Source organism: Dama dama, chromosome 5 (assembly GCF_033118175.1).
Source record: "Dama dama isolate Ldn47 chromosome 5, ASM3311817v1, whole genome shotgun sequence".
Lineage (NCBI taxonomy): Eukaryota > Metazoa > Chordata > Mammalia > Artiodactyla > Cervidae > Dama > Dama dama.
The window spans coordinates 16100776-16122017 of NC_083685.1; the positions used below are offsets into that span (position 1 = coordinate 16100776).

General features: G+C 44.5%; 1 protein-coding gene across 5 annotated transcripts in view; it reads left to right on the plus strand.

Moving 5' to 3' along the window:
• The window catches only part of SUDS3 (SDS3 homolog, SIN3A corepressor complex component), a 150527-nt gene that overhangs the window by 23528 nt on the left and 105757 nt on the right, over positions 1 to 21242 (plus strand). For 3 of the 5 annotated variants that reach the window (XM_061141889.1, XM_061141887.1, XM_061141888.1), the window contains 2 exons: positions 5902 to 5986; positions 9019 to 9104. In XM_061141889.1, coding sequence (XP_060997872.1) covers positions 5902 to 5986; positions 9019 to 9104 — 171 coding nt within the window. Of the gene's footprint in view, positions 1 to 5901; positions 5987 to 9018; positions 12485 to 21242 lie in introns of those variants that run through there. The other 2 variants (XM_061141890.1, XM_061141891.1) reach the window with 2 other exon arrangements.

The following is a 21242-nucleotide window of genomic DNA, read 5'->3' on the forward strand; positions in this document are numbered from 1 at the left end:
CTTGGGAAGATGAGCGTCTGCCCTTGCCTCTGGATACACTGCTTTTAAGATATTTTATGTCCTGCTGGAGGTTTTCCTCACGTTTTGATTTGTACTAATGACCATCCTTAGAAAGCACTGTGAAAGTAGCTGAGATTTTAAGGTGACTCATTGATGGTGCCTGTGCCGGTGGACTTTATTTTCTCTCCTCACCTTAAATCTGGGGCTGCTGAAGTGAATCCAGTGAGAGCACCCTCTTGCATGGGTGGATATAACCCTCTGGCCTGGCTGTTATTAATAACTCAAAACAGTGACTCTTTTTTCACTTTTAATTGGAGGATAATTGCTTTACAGTGTTGATTGATTTCTGCTGTACAGCACCTTGTATCAGCTGTAAGTGTACGTATGTCCCCTCCCTCGTGAGCCTCCCACCCACCCCCACCTCCCCAGCAGCGCCTCTTTACAGCTGGAATTGGGACTCCTTGCAATCCTGTGATTGTAACATGGCATTCGTTTTTTGGGGGAAATAAAACAATATCAGGATTCCTAGGAGGATACAAAATTAAATTAATTCTACCCCTTCTCTGCCCCACTTTTTGACCCACCTTCTAAAGGAATTGCTTTCTTTAATAATAGTAGTGGTGGTTCTAGTTCATTGGGTTTAATAGTAGAGGCAAAACTTTAAGGACTTAATTGTAGCGATTCCCCCAGGTCAGAATTTCCATTAGTAATAAGGTCAATTTGATGTTTGGGGCTTGTTCTCTGAGGCTATTTAAAATATTTTTTCAGCAGAGATGAGTTGTAGCTTATCAAACAACTTAATTGGTTTAAAAAAAAAAAAAAAGGATACATTTTTGCTAATTTAACTCAATTTTTGTTGCTTTTTTTTTTTGACATTCTTTGAACATATTTTGAATTTTCCACTATTATTAATATTTAGAATTAGCAAGTAAATTTGTATGGTAAGGTTGCCATATACTTTCTGATTTCATCTTGAAAACTTACCCCTCCCACCACCCACTATGTATGAGCACTTTAATTTCTGAGGACTTGTTTTTTCCCAGAGAATTTGGGTAATTAATAGATTTGATATCCAGGGATGATGGTTCCCCAAGACCACTTTGTGTTGCGAGAGAACCCCCCAGAGGTCTCAGAGCCTCTGCTTCAGAAGGACCTGGGAGTCAGCTCGTTTGGGAAACAGTGCTGGCCAGCTCTGCTGTGGAGCATACGGTAGGCAGGGGAGCATGTGAGCAGTGGTGGGCATTCAAACCACCACGGTTCAGAGACCCCAGAGCAGGCAGGTTTGAGAGGTGGCCAGTTATGTAAGTCCTAGACTGCTTCCCAGGCTTACCAGACCAGATTGCATTTACTCCTGATATCTACTTTAAAGCCAGGCTGGTGTGTTGGCATTTGGATGCTGAGTGGATTGGAAGGAAGATACAGTGCATCCCAGGACAGCTGTTGTGACTCTCTCCCAGAACTGTCTTTAACAGATATTAAGACATAATTTGTGACATTAAGTTTTCTTCTTACCATTTTTTGGTTACTTTGGTATTTTCCAGTATTGTGGCTCATAAGAAAGTACAGTGTGCTTTTTAATACAAGTAATGGGGCTTCCCTGGTGGTTCAGACCGTAAAGAATCTGCCTACAATGCAAGAGACTCAGGTTCGATCCCTGGGTCAGGAAGATCCCCTGGAGAAGGAAATGGCAACCCACTCCAGTATTCTTGCCTGGAGAATTCCATGGACAGAGGAGCCTGGTGGCCTACAGTCCATGGGATTGCAAAGAGTCGGATATGACTGAGTGACTAATGCTTTCACACTTTTTTACCTATTTATTCTGAAAAGAAGAAAACCATGTGATGAAAGAAATATCATTCTTTTCTGAGGTTTTTGTCTTATATTTTGGTGAAATTTTAATATATATTTAATAGACATTTTAATATATAAGCTTACCTGGTTTTATTCTGTGTATATGATACACAGGTAACACACATTATGTTGTATTATGCGCCCAGGGACATAATGGATGAAGCTTTTTTCTTGACTTAGCAGTATATTGAGCACATTTCACACTAGTTATATATTTCTATACCACACCCACCCATGACCTTTCTTTATTAAAGTATTTAGAGAGTAGTATCAGGGTGACTTGAGGCTAGTTGCTTGTTGTTTTGTGTTTTTTATCTCTTTAATAACTCATAATCCCCATAGAGTAGCTGTGAATATTCTCCCCTTTTGTTTTTATTCTAACCATTACTCACAACTGTACCATTTACACAGGATGGTTGGCTTAGATGTGGGAGGGAAACTCAGGTTTGAGTTTTGCCATGAACCAGTTCACCCTTTCCTCATGTGCTGTAATGTTAACATATTTAGCATTATGGAGGTCCCCTGACCCAGTTTACCAGCTAATCCCTGGCCAAAAGCAACTTTAAAGCTGAGTCTAAACCAGTGTTGCTGTTCTAATTGAATCTATGATTCTATTTCTTTTAATAGTGTTCTCAGGAAATAAATTGACTTGGAAACTTGAGTTTTCAGCTAAGTAGCGCGTTAAAGAGTGCTTAGAACCTTGATTGAAAAAAGCCCATTTGGGCGTGAAGTGAAAGTGAAAGTCGCTCAGTTGTGTCCAGCTCTTTGCAACCCCTTGGACTGTATAGTCCTTGGAATTCTTCAGGCCAGAATACTGCAGTGGGTAGCCGTTCCCTTCTCCAGGGGATCACCCCAACCCAGGGATAGAACCCAGGTCTCCCACATTGCAGGTAGATTCTTTACCAGCTGAGCTACAGGGAAGCCCTTGTGGGCGTGAAGTGCCTCCTTAGCTGTGATTTCCTGGCAGTGGATTATTTCCTTGTACCAGCAAAACAGAGTCTGTCTTCTTCCCCAGCAGAAATCGTGGTAAGATGGCAATGCTTTGCCGGGAGATGCATTTTGGTGGAAGCTACATGAGTTGGTGGGTCTGTCTGTTAAGTCAACTCTGCACAGTCAGAATGAATCAGAGGTTACATTCTTGACTGTACTGGACTGGCCCAGGCCAGAGTTGCCGGCAGCACCTCTACTGATGTTTCTAGCTCTGGTCACACAGCAGCTGCTTCTTCCCCTTGTGGCAGCTGTTATTGACTCATTTGTGCTTTGGCCCTGGTTTCCTCACTTTCATCCTTGGCCTTGTCCCTGAACTTGTAGAAGAAAGTGAAGATGGTCCTGCACTACAGGCCAAGAGAATAGATGCAGAGACTGAAAGGGGGAGAGTCTGGTCTTTTCTCCGTCTGTTCTCCCAACTGACCCAGGGCAAAGCTAGGTACCTTTCGGTCCAAGTCTAATGCTCAGAACTTCACCTGAGTTAGACTTGGCAGGTGTGAGTATTTAATAGTCACTGCCACTATATTCAAAGCTCCTGACAGCAGAGACCCTGTGGCCTTGTTGGCTGTCTGCCTCCACCCTCCAGGGTGGCCAGTGATACAGTGAGTGGATAATGAGTATTTGTTGAATGAGCAATCAGAATAAGGGCTGAATTTGGCCTGTTGTCTTGTTGAAAAAGGCAGGCCAAATTTACTTATTTTCTACTTGTTATCTGAAAAAATAGAAAATAATGGAACAGTGTGTTCAAGCCTGTCTATTCATTTTGTCCACCCTCACTCCTCAGTGTTTTGGGGATGGAGATGGAGAGTGGAGACATAGGTTTTACTTGAAAAATTATAATTTACTTTTTGAACTGGGTCAGTTCAGTTCAGTTGCTCAGTCGTGTCCGACTCTTTGCGACCCCATGAACCGCAGCATGCCAGGTCTTCCTGTCCATCACCAACTCCCGGAGCCAACCCAAACTCATGTCCATTGAGTCGGTGATGCCATCCAACCATCTCATCCTCTGTCATCCCCTTCTCCTGCCCTCAATCTTTCCCAGCATCAGGGTCTTATTCAGATGAGTCAGCTCTTTGCATCAGGTGGCCAAAGTATTGGTGTTTCAGCTTCAACATCAGTTCTTCCAGTGAACACCCAGGACTGATCTCCTTTAGGTTGTTGGATCTCCTTGCTGTTCAAGGGACTCTCAAGAGTCTTCTCCAATACCACAGTTCAAAGGCATCAATTCTTAGGCACTCAGCTTTCTTCATAGTCCAACTCTCACATCCATACATGACTACTGGAAAAATCATAGCCTTGACTAGATGGATCTTTGTTGGCAAAGTAATCTCTCTGCTTTTCAATATGCTCTCTAGATTGGTCATGACTTTCCTTCCAAGGAGCAAGCGTCTTTTAATTTCATGGCTGCAATCACCATCTGCAGTGATTTTGGAGCCCCAAGAAATAAAGTCAGCCACTGTTTCCACTGTTTCCCCATCTATTTGCCATGAAGTGATGGGACCAGATGCCATGTTCTTAGTTTTCTGAATGTTGAGCTTTAAGCCAACTTTTTGACTCTCCTCTTTCAATTTCATCAAGAGGCTCTTTAGTTCTTCACTTTCTGCCGTAAGGGTGGTGTCATCTGCATATCTGAGGTTATTGATATTCTTCCCGGCAATCTTGATTTCCAGCTTGTGCTTCATCCAGCCCAGTATTTGTCATGATGTACTCTGCATATAAGTTAAATAAGCAGGGTGACAGTATACAGCCTTGATGTACTCCTTTTCCTATTTGGAACCAGTCTGTTGTTCCATGTCCAGTTCTAACTGTTGCTTCCTGACCTGCATACAGGTTTCTCAAGAGGCAGGTCAGGTTGTCTGGTATTCTCCAGTCTTTCAGAATTTTCCAGTGTTTATTGTGATCCACACAGTCAAAGGCTTTGGCATAGTCAATAAAGCACAAATAGATGTTTTTCTGGAACTCTGTTGCTTTTTCAATGATCCAGCGGATGTGGGCAATTTGGTCTCTGGTTCCCTTGCCTTTTCTAAAACCAGCTTGAACATATGAAAGTTCATGGTTCACGTATTGCTGAAGCCTGGCTTGGAGAATTTTGAGCATTACTTTACTAGTGTGTGAGATGAGTGCAATTGTGCGGTAGTTTGAGCATTCTTTGACATTTCCTTTCTTTGGGATTGGAATGAAAACTGACCTTTTCCAGTCCTGTGGCCACTGCTGAGTTTCTATATTTACTGGCATATTGAGTGCAACAGCATCATCTTTTAGGATTTGAAATAGCTCAGCTGGAATTCCGTCAGCTCCACTAGTGAACTGGGTCACTAAATAAAAAACTAAATACAGAGTTGGTTTTCCAGGCCTTTCCTTGGCCCCCTTTTCCATTCTGCAGTGGGACCAAGAATGTAGATTTTAGACTTAGAAGATTAGGAGGTTGTCTAATCTAAGGATGGAAGCATTGAAATTAAACCTGAAATCCAGGCTGTTCCTCAAATATAAATTAAGACTCCTTTAATTAGTTTTTTGTTGTAGTATTTTTTTCGTTTTCCCTCCTTTTCTTCATTTATTTATTACTTTCTTAAATTTGTGCCAGTACTTACATACTTAAAATTTTTAAGAGGGTAAAGTGAAAGTGAAGTGAAAGTTGCTCAGTTGTGTCTGACTCTTTGCAACCCCGTCGACTATACAGTCCATGGAATTCTCCAGCTCAGGATACTGAAGTGGGTAGCCTTTCCCTTCTCCAGGGGATCTTCCCAACCTAGGGATCGAACCCAGGTCTCCCATATTGCAGGTGGATTCTTTACCAGCTAAGCCACAAGGGAAGCCCTTATGTTAAATATTCTTACCCAAAAAGAAAAAAAAAAAAGCTACAAAACTATAGTTATAATAAAGAGGGTGGGAGGAAACTTTGGGAGGAGACAGATGTTTATGACTGGTGGTGATGATTTCATGGGTATGTACTTACGCTCAAACTCACTGATTTGTGTACATTGAATATATACCACATTTCACATGTCAATCACATCTCAAAAAAGTGGTTAAAAAAATAAGTGTATGTCTTGTTTCTGGCAGGTACCATAAGAGCCAGGCCATCTATCTGGAGTCAAAGGACAACCAGAAACTGAGCTGTGTGATCAGCTCTGTCGGAGCCAACGAAGTAAGGACTGAACTCCCTCACCCTTTAGGAATGCAAAATGGGACAAACCTGCAGTGCAAGCACCACCAAGAAAGTACAGTGGAATCACTATATTGTGTGTGGGTTAGATTCGAAAGATAGCACTTTCAGGCAGAAATTGCACATATTGCTCTTGAAAATCTCTTACTTTGTATGACTACAGTATATGCGGGTTTGAATATTCCTTGTGATTGTGGACTTCCTACAGAGTAGTTGAGTTGGGCACCACTCAGATAGACTGCAGGAAGGAACACAAGGCAAGTCGGTTTGCTCTCTGCACGTTCAAATCATGCCACTTTTTAAGGAAACAGTCCACTGAGGATGGGACTTGCCTGTGGAGCCAGCTCGTCTTTGTTGTTCTCTCTCTCGGGCTCTCATGGGTACTCAGATTTGTTTCTCTGAGGATCTGACAAGACACCTGGCACATAGTAAGTGCTCAGTAAATGGGTGGTGGTCTAATCTGACCCACACACCACTCCTCGCCTGGTGTCTCTCTAATCCTGCATGTCCTGCTGTGCTTCTGAGCAAGGAGATGCTAGGCTCATATCTTCAGGGGCTGGTCTCCTCCAGTTACTCTTGTAGGATGGGGGCTGGTTGAAAGTCAGCTCAGAGGGTCATACTCTAGGACGATGGGACTGGCCTGTGAGTTCTCCTGCTGGCCTTTCATTAGCAGGGTGTCAGCAGTGTGTAACTGGGTATTGTTAGTAGTCAAAAAACAGTTTAAAACTTTAATAGCTGGTTTGGCAGCTTGATCTTTTATCAGTCTACAAATGTCTGCAGAGAAATTGATTTTTATGTGTCTACCCTCCAACTTATTCGTGCCAGTGCACAGTAAATCTAATGAAGCTGGATTATGAAATAACTTAAGCCTATTCTATTTTCCCAGCCTCCTGAATTGAAAATGCCCTCCAATGTGACTGGTTTGCAGAATGATTGTTTACTTAGTAGTTACGGAGAGCCTACCAGATAAATGAATGTCATTTTTCTGTAGGCTTGGGATCTGTGTGTCATCCCAAGCCAAGTCAGTACAGGGCATCTCAGAAGCCTACTGTTCCCTGGCGGTAGGCTTTGCAATTTCACAGCAGAGCACATGTGCCTGGCCCTGTGGGCCACTGTACAAGGCGCATGTGACTTCCTGGTACCTGAACCTAACTTCAGAACCTGTGCTGTGACACCTCAGGACTTTTCAGGAAAATAGAAATGCAAGTTAGGTTTTTGCTTTTTGTTTTGAAGATTGTCACCCTTTGACAGAGTATCGGTGAGGTCTGACAAGGGAACAGTGAGACTGAGACATGTCTCCTGGAGGGGAGAAGCCTCAGTGCATCGGAGCCTTGCAACTCTGGCAATGGGGAAACTTCTCAATTCTTGGAAATATTTCAGCTCATTTTTTTAAGGTCAAATCCTAAGCGACACTGAAGCTACTTGGCCGCTGCATAACTTGACCATGGGCAGATTTGGTGCCTGGGTCGTGGGTCTGAGCATGTTGGTGACTGCCTGCTAGTTCAGCCCTCCTTGGAGTCAGTTTTCAGTTTAAAATGGTTCTACAAGGTCCTTTAGAAGCTTGGCTTCATGTGAGGTCTTTATGTTTAAACCAGTGTACTTAACTAAAGTCTTTGTGTTGTTAAATAATCACAGTAAGGAAATTGAGATGAAACTGAAAATAGTCTGTGTGTCGTCCCCCCGCAACCCCCACTCCCTGGTGGATCAGATGGTAAAGAATCTATCTGCAATGCAGGAGACCTGGGTTTGATCCCTGGGTCAGGAAGATCCCCTGGAGAAGGGAATGGCTACCCACTCCAGTATTCTTGCCTGGAAAATTCCATGGACTGAGGAGCCTGGCCAGCTATAGTCTGTAGGGTTGCAAGGAGTTGGATGTGACTGAGCGACTTTTTTGAATAAGCTTTTTTAAAACCTGAAAAATGAATGGGGGAAAGAGGAGAGAGATCTGTGAACTTGCACTTGCATATATGGTGAGATGCAGATCTTTAAAAGACTTACATTACACTTTTATCTCCATCTGATTGCATGTTAGGTACGTGGTTGAGAGAACAGGTGAGAACAAGAGTCAGGCGCTGTGGTTTACTGAGGAAGAGCAAAGGGCCTTGATGTTGTGTGCCAGGGTTTCCATCAGACAAGTGGACTTGGCCGTGCTCTTCTGTAACGCAGGGATGATGCCAGTACTTATTTCTGAGGGTTTTTCTGAGAATGAAGGAGCTCAGCTTGGTCATCGCAGTGCCTGGCCCCCAGGAATTGCTCCCTCAGGTGGGGTGGATGATGGAGGGGTGGCCCTCCTTCCCCTCCCTGGCTGCAGGATGCCGTGTACTGAGTGCCCCTGGCAGCTCTGGCAGGCCGCCTGCTGGAAGAGTTCTTTTTCAGTTCTGTAGAAGAATACACCTGCCCTGTCCAGTGCCAGACGTCTGATCGCATCTGTGGGAGAATGATAACGATCAGGAGAGAAGGACTGTCTTAAGCTAATTTTGCCTTCTCAGCATCCTAATTGGACATTCACTCACTTACAGGCATTTTTGTTGTTGTTGTTAAGTTTTCTATCCTTTCTTGTTATGACCATTAGCTGTAATTGCCAGGAAACTAGAGTTCTGGAAGGCTGTAACATGAAAGTCCCTTGGGGCAAGGAAAATATTTTCCTATTTGATTAGGAGTTTGTTTATCAATATGTGTGTCTTAATATTGCTAATGCTGTAATCAAACCAAACCAGAAAGAGTCCTTAAGATGGAGGCAGAAATGAAAAAGAAACTCAGGATCACTGTGCTTTCTGTTTTTGTACTCAAAGTTGTAAAAGAGATGACTGGAAGAAATGAGTTCAAGGGCGGATGCCTGCTGTCTGCAGTGGAGGCCAGAGGTCAAGGAGGTGCCTGTGAAGGCCTCTTGGGTTGACAGGAAGAGGTTGCCAGCTCTGTGCTGGCACCTAGTTCATGCAGACATCCCTGTGCTCTGAAACACGTGTCCCTCAGTACTGGCCTCTCATCCTGTTTCTTTTCCTTCTCCCCCACAGATCTGGGTGAGGAAGACAAGCGACAGCACCAAGATGAGGATTTACTTGGGCCAGCTTCAGCGTGGGCTCTTTGTGATCCGCCGGAGGTCAGCGGCTTGATGTTCTCCAGTATTCTTCTTCCCTCGACCCCTTTTCTGGAATGGTTTTTGGTTTTGTTTTGTTTTATTAATAGAAAATTTTTAACTTGGGATTGGCTCCTTGGCCTTGGCAGATCGAGAACACTATGGTGGATTCTACAAGGCATTCTGGTGGCCAGTCCCATCCCGCCTTGCATCATTCTTTCCCTGCGTCGACTTCTTCCAGTCGTCCGTCACCCTGAGACTGTTGTACTCTCCGGAGCATTGGGAGTTGGCTTTACCAGTTTTCTTTTTTTTTGCTTATCCTTTGTCTTTTTTTTTTTTTTTTCTCTTTTAAAGCCGCCTCTGATTTGAAGGGACAGTTCTCTCTATTATCTGTAGGTCTGTCTTCCATGGCGAGGAGCAGGAAAGGGTACCCTCTGCAATGCGTTTTCACCTTTTGAATCCAATCAGTGGATCACGTAGGTCCCTTCCTTGTCGAGCGCAGTTTGCTGCTTCCCCAGAAGCTTGGGGCAGAGGTCCTAGCAGAAGGAGAGTCATTCTCCGGACTCAGCCTTCTTGGAGAAACGAATGTCTTGTGTTACGTCTGTGTGTGCCATCCGTTCCACTGTCTGAAAGACAGGAAAATTCGCGTGGGAGACAACGTGCACTGCTGTAAACGGGGCCGGGGCAGGAAGAGTGTTTCATATTCATAAAGTGCTGAAGGTACCATATTTCAAATGTTGTTTAAGGCAAGTGGTTTATTCACACAGATTTATTCTAGCTCAGTCTGGAACACAAAGTGATCATTTCAGAAATTTTAGTGTGTAGTTCACGGCTGTCTCCTGCTCCCAAGTAGATGAGGTGGTCCCTGCTGCCAGCTGATGATTGGGTTGTCTGTGGTCGGTGGGGAGGTGAGATAGATGGTGGAGTCATCAGTGATCTGTACGCTCTAACTCAGATCACACTCTTGTTGCTGATGCCAGTGTTTCACCTTGGCCATTCCAAACCCATGAAATCTTGTCAGCTCCCAGGAGCTCTGGCCCAGGTTGGAGACGAAGAAGGCTGTGACTGCCATTAAACCTACATTCTCCCTAAATGAAGCCTGATGAAACAGCCTGCCCTGCTCATGTTCCTTCACTCTCCAAATTGGACAGATGACTTAACTGGCTGATTGTTTGCTTTAATATTCTTGTTGCCATCTTAAGATGTTAAAGTATTTGGGTCAAGTGTTAGCCTCTCTGAGCAATCAGTAGACGTGATACATCCTAGGAAACCTTTGTAAGCAATTCCCTTGGTCTCAAGTGATTGTCTTCGTGTTATCTCTTGATACACATGTCCCAAAGTAGGTTGCGGAGCTGTGAGGACAAGTAGATTACCTTTTCCAGAGTCCTGGCTTCAACAGAGACCAAACCTTAGTGACCCAGAGTAAAGGCTTGTACAGGTACATTTGAGTTTTAATTTATAATCCAGTTTTTCTCTCATTGTCTTCTGGTGTTGGAGTCTCATTTAGAAAACAGGATAAATGACGTCATTTATCAGAAGTTGCCTGGGCGTTCTGAGTTTCTTTACTGCCTTCCAGCCTCCCACGGTGATTTTTACAATAGTGAACCAGATCTGCACTAAACAGGACCTTCACCTTTTATTTTTTCTTGGCAACCTTTGCTGTAAGGGCGGCCCTCTCTTGGCTGAATTTTTGCTGTGGTGTGTGTCACCTCCCATAATATCAGGGAGCTCTTTGTTATCCCCTTGCACACTGTGCTGGAAATTTATTTAGATGTATTTTGTGTGTGTTGCCATCAAACATGGTTTAAAAAAATTTTTTTTTTTTTTTTTTAATGGTTGTCTTGTCTTCCTACCACTGCTCTAGATTTTCTTTGGGGGAGTGGTGGTGGTTCTTTGTATTGATAACAATTTTTCAGCATTGGAGCAGCAGCAGCTCACCTTGTTTTCTGGCCTTGCCTGGTGGTTCCTTTGTGCTTTCATGAAAAGATTAGTGATTTGAAGACCAGACACTTTATCCTTTTCTCTTCTGTAAATTGGAGGATGTTTGAGGCCATGCTTCAGCATGGGCTCCACCACACTGCTACCTTCTCCTCAGTATTCCCACAACCCTCAACAGTTATGATGTAGTGAGAACGGGGGAAACCATGTGGTCCACTTGGGACATGGCACAGTAAATTATGTTCCTGATCCTGGCAGATTTGCTTTTTATTGAGTCACTCCAGAGATGAAGAGTCAGCAGTTCTGCCCGTCAGATAGACCCCTATGGTTGGTGGCCAGGGAGGGAAGACCCCCCCTTGCTAGGAGATAGAGGTGCTTTTATGATGGGCAAAGTCAAACAAGACAAGGAAAAAACAGATTCTGAGCTTCCTAGAATAAGAGGGGCCTGGCTCTTAGCCCAGGTGGTTATTCTTCTTCCAAAAGGCCTTTATCTCATCAGGGCACCAGATAAATTCCCAGATTCAAACTATTTGCTGCAAGTGGTACTTGGATAAAGTTTGGTCCAGACAATTCCAATCAATAACCTATACATATGTTAATCTGATCAAGAACCTGTGTGTGTGTTACTGTGTTCAAGAAGCTGTATGTGTGTGATCCTGATCAAGAACCTGTACACGTGTTTTGTTCGAGGCATCAGCCTCGAGTGTTACCTGCAGTGTTTGCTGCGGGGGTGTCCTAATATTTATTTTACCTCCACCTAGGAGTTGTGTGTCTCCCTCACCTCCCTCTCTAAGCCAGCGTCCTCTTGAACAGTTTCCAGATTTCTGTAGCCATACCAAAGCCAGGATATTTTCCTTGATTTGGATACCAGTATTTATAGAAGTCTAACTACCTAACTTTAAGTTTTTTTTTTAAAGAAATTCTAACTGGGGCCAGTAGAAGATCCCAGAAGCTGATCTGCAAATCAAGCTACTTGTATTGGTGTGTGAGACCCTGTGTTTAGGATTGGGTGACTTTTCTAAGAGAAATATGGGGGGTGGGATGGAATGGGTTTGGTTGCAATGTTTTTTTTTTTTTAACCTAACTTGACTGGGTGGGGGGTGGGGAGGGGGATTCTATTTTTTACAATATTTTTGTTTTTTATTTTCTATTAACATTTCCTTTTACCCTTGAATTTTTACTAAAATTCCTTCTGATAAAAAAACCTTGTTTCTAATCTGGGAATTTGAAATCTCGGTACTTAATGTTACATCATTTTTTTCCAAAGAGTTTAAACCACTTTAATACCAGAACATGGCAAAAAATAATAATAACTTACAGCCATTTCAAGCAGTTGGTGGGCTTTTTTTTTATACAATAACATCATTAACTGGTACATTAAATGTTCTGAGAGGTGAATGTAACAAGTAGAGGGTTTTATTTTTTTTTCTTTAAATGACAATAAACTTTCAAAGAGAAAACCTGCACGTAATCTGTGTGACATCCATTGATTGCCTAAATGATTAAAATTTATTTTAGGTTTTCCCTTCAGTGGTCATGGGGGAAGGAAGTTGGAGAAGAGGGAGGGACCTCCTAGACATTAGCTTGCTGAAGGGTTAGATATGCGTGATGTCCAAGATGAACTCCCAGGTCTGTAAAGAGCCAGTCTACAGTTGTCAACCCTTAAGTGTAGCCAGCTAAGCTGTCTTCTGGTCGGAAAGGATAGAAGAACCTGATTAAAAATGGAGTAAATACAGTTGACCTAAGGTAGGAAAGGCCTTAAGGTAAACTGGTCTGATGAGGAGGATGCTGTTCATTGAGAACTCGAGAGCAGTACTTGCCAATCTCACCAAAAAAGATGGTGTTTCTACAGCTCCCTGGTGGTGGGGGGGCGGTAACGTGGTGAGGCCGCTTTCTGCCCGTGGGGTCCCGTGCGCTCACATCCTAGTTGTGCTTGTAACACCCATTGGGAAGGGCTGCTCCACACTTGGGATAATGGAGAAGGGCAGTCACAATCTGAATAATTTTTTATTGTTATCGTAACATTCGTAGAACTCATTGGAAACGACCCTGATGCTGGGAAAGATTGAAGGCTCAAGGAGAAGGGGGCGGCAGAGGAAGAGATGGTTGGATGGCATCACCGACTCAGTGGACATGAACTGGAGCAAACTCCGAGTGATAGTAGAGCAGAGAGACCTGACATGCTGCAGTCCTTGGGGACGCAGAGTCAGACATGGCTTAGCAACTGAACCACCGCAGCAGTCATATAGAAAAGTGCACAGACCTTAATTGTAGAAGTTGTTTTCTCAGTGTGAGCACGTACATGGAACTAGCATCTAGACCAAGAGACAGCGTCCGTGAGCTCCGTAGACTTTCAGTTATCTCTCCTTGCCCTGGTAACTGCTAGCCCGACAAGTTTCCTCTGTTGTAATCACCTTAGCCTTCAAGCTCTTCAGGTGTATGGGTCCTTCCTTAGTTGTGGAAGAGCCGAGTTTCTGGTGTGGGCTAGGGGCTGTGGACCAGGGATGTGAGCTGGCAGCAGAGGGTGTGGTTCAGACTCAGGTCCACCAGCTCACTCTCCTGTTCGTTACCAAGGCGAATGTGGCCTGCCCTTGATGTTAGTATCTGCCTTTTACCTGAGTACTCTATGTATCAGGCACTAGACTAAACCCTCCGTAGGAGGTGTTTTCTCACTTAATCGTGGCAGTAATCTGTTGAAGAGTACTGATAGAAAATCAATCCGAGGCTTACTTTGAAACCCAGAGATCAGCACCGTGCCTGGTAAGTGCTCCGTGAATGGTAGCTGTCGAGCAGTGTTAGTGTGAAATGATGGGTAGAGTGAGGCAGACCGGTCAGTAAGCATGGCTCCAGCTCCCAGCGCTGTGCCCTTCACCTGCATCCTCTTGTTGAAGCCTTGTAACAGTCTTGGAGGGAGCACATCATTGTTATCAACCAGTTTACGGAGGAGGAAGCAGGTTCCATTAGTCACAGAAAATGGTTTGGTAACTTCTCCAAGGTCCCATACCGAGAGGCTAAGTCCAGATCTTTTGGATTCTAAGCCAGCTTTCCTACCTACTACCTTTTGCTGTCCTTTCCCGACCTCTTCTGTTAAAATCAGATTTAGCATTCACACCTTTCTCCTTCAGCACTTCCCTGGCTGTTTGCTTTTATCTCACCTCTTGGACACACATCCAGAGCAAATTTTAGAGGTGAAAGCACTTACTTGGTCGGACCCTTCCCCTTGCCAGATGACTCTGGCATTCTCCCTTGGTAGGAGAGCAGAGAGAGCCAAACTCCAGGCCAGGAGGTTGCCTGCCTTTCAAAAGGCACGAGTGCACCAGTTCTGCAAAAGAAGGAACCGTTGAGAACACAAAGAGTCTTCCATTTGGATGGAGCTGACCTGATCTCATGAGCAGTGAGAGCAAGGCTTCAGAGGGAAACACGGATCTGCTTTTCCAACCCACTTTCTTCCTGCCTTTCCTGTGTATAAAGTGAGGAGGGTTAGGAGCCATCGACCTGGCTCTAAAATGTGGGCAGAGAGCTAAACATCTGACACGGTGCTGCGCTCTGCACATCACATCCTGTGGAGTCACCAGCTGGAAGAGCTACCCGGTTCCTCGTCACTTGCTGCAAGCTCAGCACCCACCGGCGACCTGGGCAGAAGCAGGAACCGAACCAATTTCTGGTCTCTTACGAGTGTCAGAGACTCCCCAAGCCCCATCTTTGGGTAAGCACTTTCCCAGCAAGGCGCATTGGGACTCCCTTGGCAGTCCAGTGGTTAAGACATTACACTTCATTTCAAGGGGTATGGGTTTGATCCCTGGTCAGGGAACTAAGATTCTGTGAGCTGCACGGCTTGACCAAAAAGAAATTCACTGGATGGAATGAACTAGAAATATGGCACCACCAGCTCACCCTTGTTGGACATAATAGCATGGCCAGAAATACATTAGCTATAGCAACTTTTTTAGTGCTATCCGGAATTGATATTTTTGTGAATAGGTGTGATTATTAAGACAAAGAGATACATATGTTTAGGAGACTCCCCAGGGGAGTGAGGTAGATAAGACACAGCATAGGTAGCTGGGTGCTTAATCCCTTTAACCCATTTTCTCTAATCTGTGTCTACTCAATTCCCTGAAAGATGGAGATCTATAAAATGGCAGAATTCGCTTGACAGATTGGGAAAGACCAATAATCAAAATGGTAAAGCTTCTCTCCCCTGTTTCCCAGGAGCTGGAGACTCTGCGTCTGGGTTCTGGTTTTCTGTTGGCCGATGCCCAGACCTGTTGGCATCAGTGCTCCCTTGGCCGGTGGTGTGGATGGGCTGGGGTAAAAGCAGGGGGTATTCCAGAGCCAGCCAGGAGAGAACAAGCAGGTGCTCGGGGTGCGGGGGAGTACAGCCCTGGGAATCCAGGCAAGGCCCTGCTGACAGTCAAGAATCACTTATTTCACCATCAAGTGTTTACAGAGATGCAGTGTGGCAGAGCAAAGCCTTAGAAATCAGCCTTTGAATCCGGCTTTGCTGCTTAACTAGCTGTGTGACCTTGGGCAACGTAATCCCTCTGAACCTCAGTTCCCTCATCTGTTAAATAATAATATCCACCTTGGAGGGTGATTTTGAGGATTCTAATAATACTAACACATCTATTGCTTATTGTGTGCTAGGCATTTTACATATATTAACTAATTGAATCCTTATAATCCTATGAGGCAGGTAGTCTTATAATCCTTATTATGTAGTTGAGGAAATGGAGAATCAGCTTAGGTAACTTGCCCAAGGTCACACTGCTGTATATAGTGAATAAGCCAGGATGCCAAGGCCAGGTGGTCTCTCCTGAGTCCCTGCCCTTGTCCACGGTGCTGTACCTTGGTGAGGTATCCATAACACAGGGCTGGACAGGGAGTGCCCAGAAGTGGAGTTTGTCCCTTCCATTGTCATCCTGTGGCCATCTCTCTGCTGTCCTTAAGTGTCAGTCTGAGAGCCAAATCCTAAGAGACCAGAGTGACTCCTGGGAAGCTGGTTGGTTGAGTGTCAATAGATGATGAAAATAAAGATGTTGGCTTAGGAAATCATGCTAAAAATCAGCTACAAATGGGCTGTGATACCCACTCTGTTGGGTTGAGAAGGACTCTGTGGCCTAAGTTTGGGTGGAGCGGGAAAGAGTAGTCTGATCATTTACTTTCTCCTGCCGTGGGCAAAGGGTGCCTGTTATTTGCCATCCCTGAGTTAGACCCCTTTCTTCATCTTGAAGGTGAAAGCGTCTGAGGCCCAGGGATGATAACAGTTTGCCTGAGAGTCACATGGCTAGAATACGATTGGGACAGTCATTTGAATACGCACTCGTGTCAGACTCTGCTGGGAAGCCCGGTGGAGAGTCCACTTTATGACTTGGCTAATTTGTTGCCTCAATGGATTGATTCATTTTCGCCTTTGTGTCTGCAGTAGAGGTGATGGGGGTCCTGGATTTGTCATCCTGGTTCGGCCACTCATTGACCTTGGGACATTTGCATAACATCTGTGTGCTTCAGTGTTAGGCACTCACCCTAGCATGCCTGGGACTTTCCTGGGTTTTGCACTGAAAATCTTACATCCCAGGAACCCCCTCAGATCCTGGCAAACCGGGACAGCTGGTCATTCTTAAGTTTCCTCCTCTGTGAAATGGTGGTGAGAATTGCCCCTTTTTCATGGAGTTGTTTTGAGAATTAGCTGATTTATTTGGGGTAAAGCACTTAGAAGTAGTAAGTGCTTGTTTAGGATGCAGTAAGATCTCAGTACCTGTTGGTTGTTTCTTGTTATTATTATGGGAGCTGATATGTCTCTGCCACAGAATGGTTTCCTGGAGAGCCTCACTCTCATCCCAGACAAGATCAGGAACCTACCCATGGTCATCTGGTCACCTGTAGCCAATTGCTTGGGATGTTTTTTCTTCTTGAAACAGTCCATAATCAGAAACTGTGATAGTCATTACATTCAATTCACATGATATTTATGCCACATCTATTTTACGTTATGTAGTAGACGAGGCTCTTTTTGAGGATTTAGAGGTAAAAGCTGGTTCTATGGTTGTCAGTAATTCTGGGTCAGTGTAATAGGTGTGGAGGAAGTGGGACTGGAATGTGGGTGATTGAGAAAATAATAGCAGCTGACATTTATTGAGCAGATGGTTTAGCCTTTGTGTACATTATCATTTATTATTTATTGTAACCCTATGAGATTGTGACTACAGATCTACATTTCACAGATTGGAAAGCTAAGGTTTCTAGAGGTGAAGAAACTTGCCTCAAGTTCAACCAAACTCAATTCCAAAGCAGGTCTTGCTGACCCAGAGTCTGTATTCTTATTAACCAAGGAACACTTCATAATTTCTCCTGAAAGAAAATAAAATTTGAGCTTGGCCTGAAAGCTCGGCCAGCCTCGAGCAGTGTCTGTGGCGGGGAATGGGAAATCACATGTAGGAAACAGCTGGAGTGAAAGCACAGAGGTGGGAGAGTGGGGGCATGTTGAAAAACTCAAAGAAGTGTGTGTTCAGCCATCAGCCTGCATGAATGTGCTTTGAACTTAAAAGCCAGTTTGCTCCCCAGCCCCGTGTCTTTTTGTCCTTCTGTACCTTCTGGGGCTCACCTTCTGTTTTTCCCCGCCTCCATCCTTTTCTCGCTCTCCCCAGCCCACCGTGTCCCTCGCCCTCCTCCCCTTTTATATTGCCAGTGCAGTGACTCGTGGCAGTCCTGCAGTGACGCTTTCCAATTTCACACTTACATGCTCCTGAAAGTATTCGTAAACTAACTCGTATGTAAAACCAATAAAGGGCAACAGCACACATCCCTGTTAGACAGTAATTCTGTTTGACTCCCTTTTCTTCTGCTTTGATCCCTTGTCTTCCCACAAGCATGGTGCACCGCCCTTACCAGAAGTGGGAGCTTTCAGAACTCCAAGTGTGGGAGAACCCTGTAATCATACAAGGACTGGGAAGGAATAAGGGCTTGTGTTAATTGAGCACTTACTCAGTGCCCAGGTGAGCGCTAAGAACTTTTCCATACATCATCTTATCTAATGCACTCAACAAGCATGAGAGGTGTGTCTTAATGATTCCCTAAGTTTCCAGAAGGGGGCTTCCCTGGTGGCTTACTGGTAAAAAATATGCCTACAGAGCAGGAGACTCAGGTTTGATCCCCTAGAGAAGGAAATGGCAATCCACTCCAGTATTCTTTTTTTTTTTTTAATTAGTTTATTTTTGGTTGTGCTGGGTCTTCATTGCTGCATGGGCTTTCTCTAGTTGCGGTGAGCAGGGCTAATCTCTAGTTAGGGTGCAGAGGCTTCTCACTGCGGTGACTTCTCTTGTTGTGGAGCACAGGTTCTAGGCATGCACAAGCTTCAGTAGCTGCAGCATGTGGGCTCAGCAGTTGTGGCTCCTGGACTCTAGAGCCCAGGCTCAGTAGTTGTGGCACCTGGGCTTAGTTGCTCTGCGGCATGTGGGATCTTCCCGGATCAGGGATCAAACCCTTGTCTCCTGCATTAGCAGGTGGATTCTTTACCACTGAGTCACCAAAGAAGCCCCCATTCCAGCATTCTTGCCTGGGAAATCCCATGGACAGAGGAGTCTGGCAGGCTACAGTTCATGGGGCTGCAAAAGAGTCAGACACAACTTAGCAACTAGACAACAGCAACTGTTTCCCAGATGAGGAAATGAAGGCTCAGAGGAGTGAAAATGTGTTCACCTCTGCACCCCCTTCATATGTTTCCATTCCCTTTAGCTTCCCCTGTCCCTAACAGGCTGCCAAAGTCCAGAAGATGCTTAAATAGGATTGGAGTCAACCCCTTCCGTTTTCACACCTGGTTAGCCACCTCAGACTGTGGTGTTGGAGAAGACTCTTGAGAGTCCCTTGGACTGCAAGGAGATCCAACCAGTCCATCCTAAAGGAGATCAGTCCTGGGTGTTCAATGGAAGGACTGATGGTGAAGCTGAAACTCCCAATACTTTGGCCACCTGATGCGAAGAGCTGACTCATTTGAAAAACCCTGATGCTGGGAAAGATTGAAGCAGGAGGAGAAGGGGACGACAGAGGATGAAACGGTTGGATGGCATCACCAGCTCAATGGACAAGGGTTTGGGTGGACTCTGGGAGTTGGTGATGGACAGGGAGGCCTGGCGTGCTGCAGTCCATGGGGTCGCAAAGAGACACGACTGAGCGACTGAACTGAACTGAACTGAAGCCACCTCAGAAGTTCACTGTGAGGATTAAGTGAGGTCATGGAAAGCAAGCAGCCAGAACAGTGGTCCTCATACTTGAAACAAGCCTTTAGGTTGTGCTTAGCACTTTAGAAAATGTATCCCACATCACTCACCGCCCCTGTTAGAGACCGTTGTTATCTTAGTTGTCATCTTTCCTACCTGCTTGTGTCCCATCGTGACTTGAGGCTAAACTCACTGCTCCCTTGCCCACAGTAAGCCAACAGAGACCACTGGCCGCAGGGCTTGAAATTCAAGACCAAGCAGGTGTCCAGGCCTCTCCTCTTCACTATGTTAATGCCTCTCTAGAGAATAGTTTGAACCACTACCCCTCCGGTTGTGCTGAGAAACATAATGGACTATGAGCCAGTAAAGAAAGGGCCTGGATCAAGAAACTTTGTTTTTCCTCCAAATTCCTGGGGATGGTATACTGTAGGCACACATTAAATGCTTATTGACAAATGGATAGGTGACTGTTGCCTGATTTCTGATTGCAGCTTATTACTCTCTTAAGATCAAAGTGATGCACATGCAGTTTAGAAAGTCAAAAGATTCTGTGAAGTGGCCACAAAATACAGTAGTCCTCTGTTTTCTCCTTCATTTCCCCTCCCAGAATCAACCACCTCACCTCCTTAAGCTGATTATTTTGGTATTTAACTTCTATATCTCCTTGTTACTAATGCTGGGCATATCCTTCCTAGGCATTCTCTGTTAAATGCCTCCTGTGGAAGCCATGCTGTACTCCCTCAAAATAGATCTTTAATAATTTTGATTAGGTCTGTATTCAGTGTTTACATCCTCATGGCTGTAAATAGTTGCAGCTGAGTCATGTTGTAAACTGTGGTTGCCTTTTCTTTCCTGGACAATATTTCCCCCAGGAGTTAATAATTACCTTGCATTTCCCCCTCATTTTTGTTTTCTTGGTTTTCTATGTACTCTTACAAATCTGACCTCAGACTTCAATGAGTGTCTCAGTTCCCCATAAGACATTGAGATGCACCAGGTATTCCATCCGTTCGATCAGCCTGAGAAGCTTCCTGCCTGAGGGCCTCTGACCTGCACTCTGAGCTGTTTGGCCTGCAGCCTGGCACACAGCTGTCCCTCTGGGGTTCCCCTCCTCAGCACCATCCTGGATCCCCCCATATCTGTGTTTGGCTCTCCCATTTCTTGTTTCTCTACTTCCTACCCAATTTGGGTAAAATGCATCTTGCAGTAACTTACCAAGCGTGATTCAAAGCACTTCTATTCTTGTACTTTTGTTGATGCTTTGGCTGGTATAACTACATTTTTCATGCCCAGAATTTAGTCCCTTACATTTCCAGAACTGAAAAGGCCTCATAAGTACTTAGCTCTTAATGGTATTTCAGACAGCCCCTCCCTCTCTGGACATCCATTTCTAAAAATTCTTTGTGCTGCTAATTCATTATTTTCAAGTTCTTCATTTTCAGGTTTTAAAATTCAGTTGTTGTTTTTTTTTTCCCAGTTTACTTTCCACCTTCTAAAATTTGGTTGTTTCTTCTCCAGTGTTTCTCCATTTTGGAGGGTTTAATTCTGGCTTGGAGATCGTTTTTCTGTAAGATTTTGAAGGCACTGTTTATTGCTTTCTAGCTTTCAATGTTGTCTTTGAGAAGTCTGAAGCCACTCTGACTACTGATTTTTTGATCTGACCTTTGTCTCCAGCTAATTCATCACTATATAACTTGGTTTATGACATTGTGTACAAGTTTGAGGTGTACAGCATAATTTGATACATGTGTGTGTTATGATTATCAATAAGGCTAGGTAAACATATCCATCACCTCATTAGTTATCAGTTTGTGTGTGTGTGGTAAGAACTTTTAAGATCTACTGTCTTTGTAACTTCCAAGCACACAGTACAGTGTTGTTAACTATAGTCACCATGCTGACCATTACATCCTCAGATTTTATTTTATAACTGGAAGTTTGCACCACTGAACACCTTCACCCAGTTCCTCCAGCTCCTATGCCCCACCTTTGGCAACCACCAGTCTAC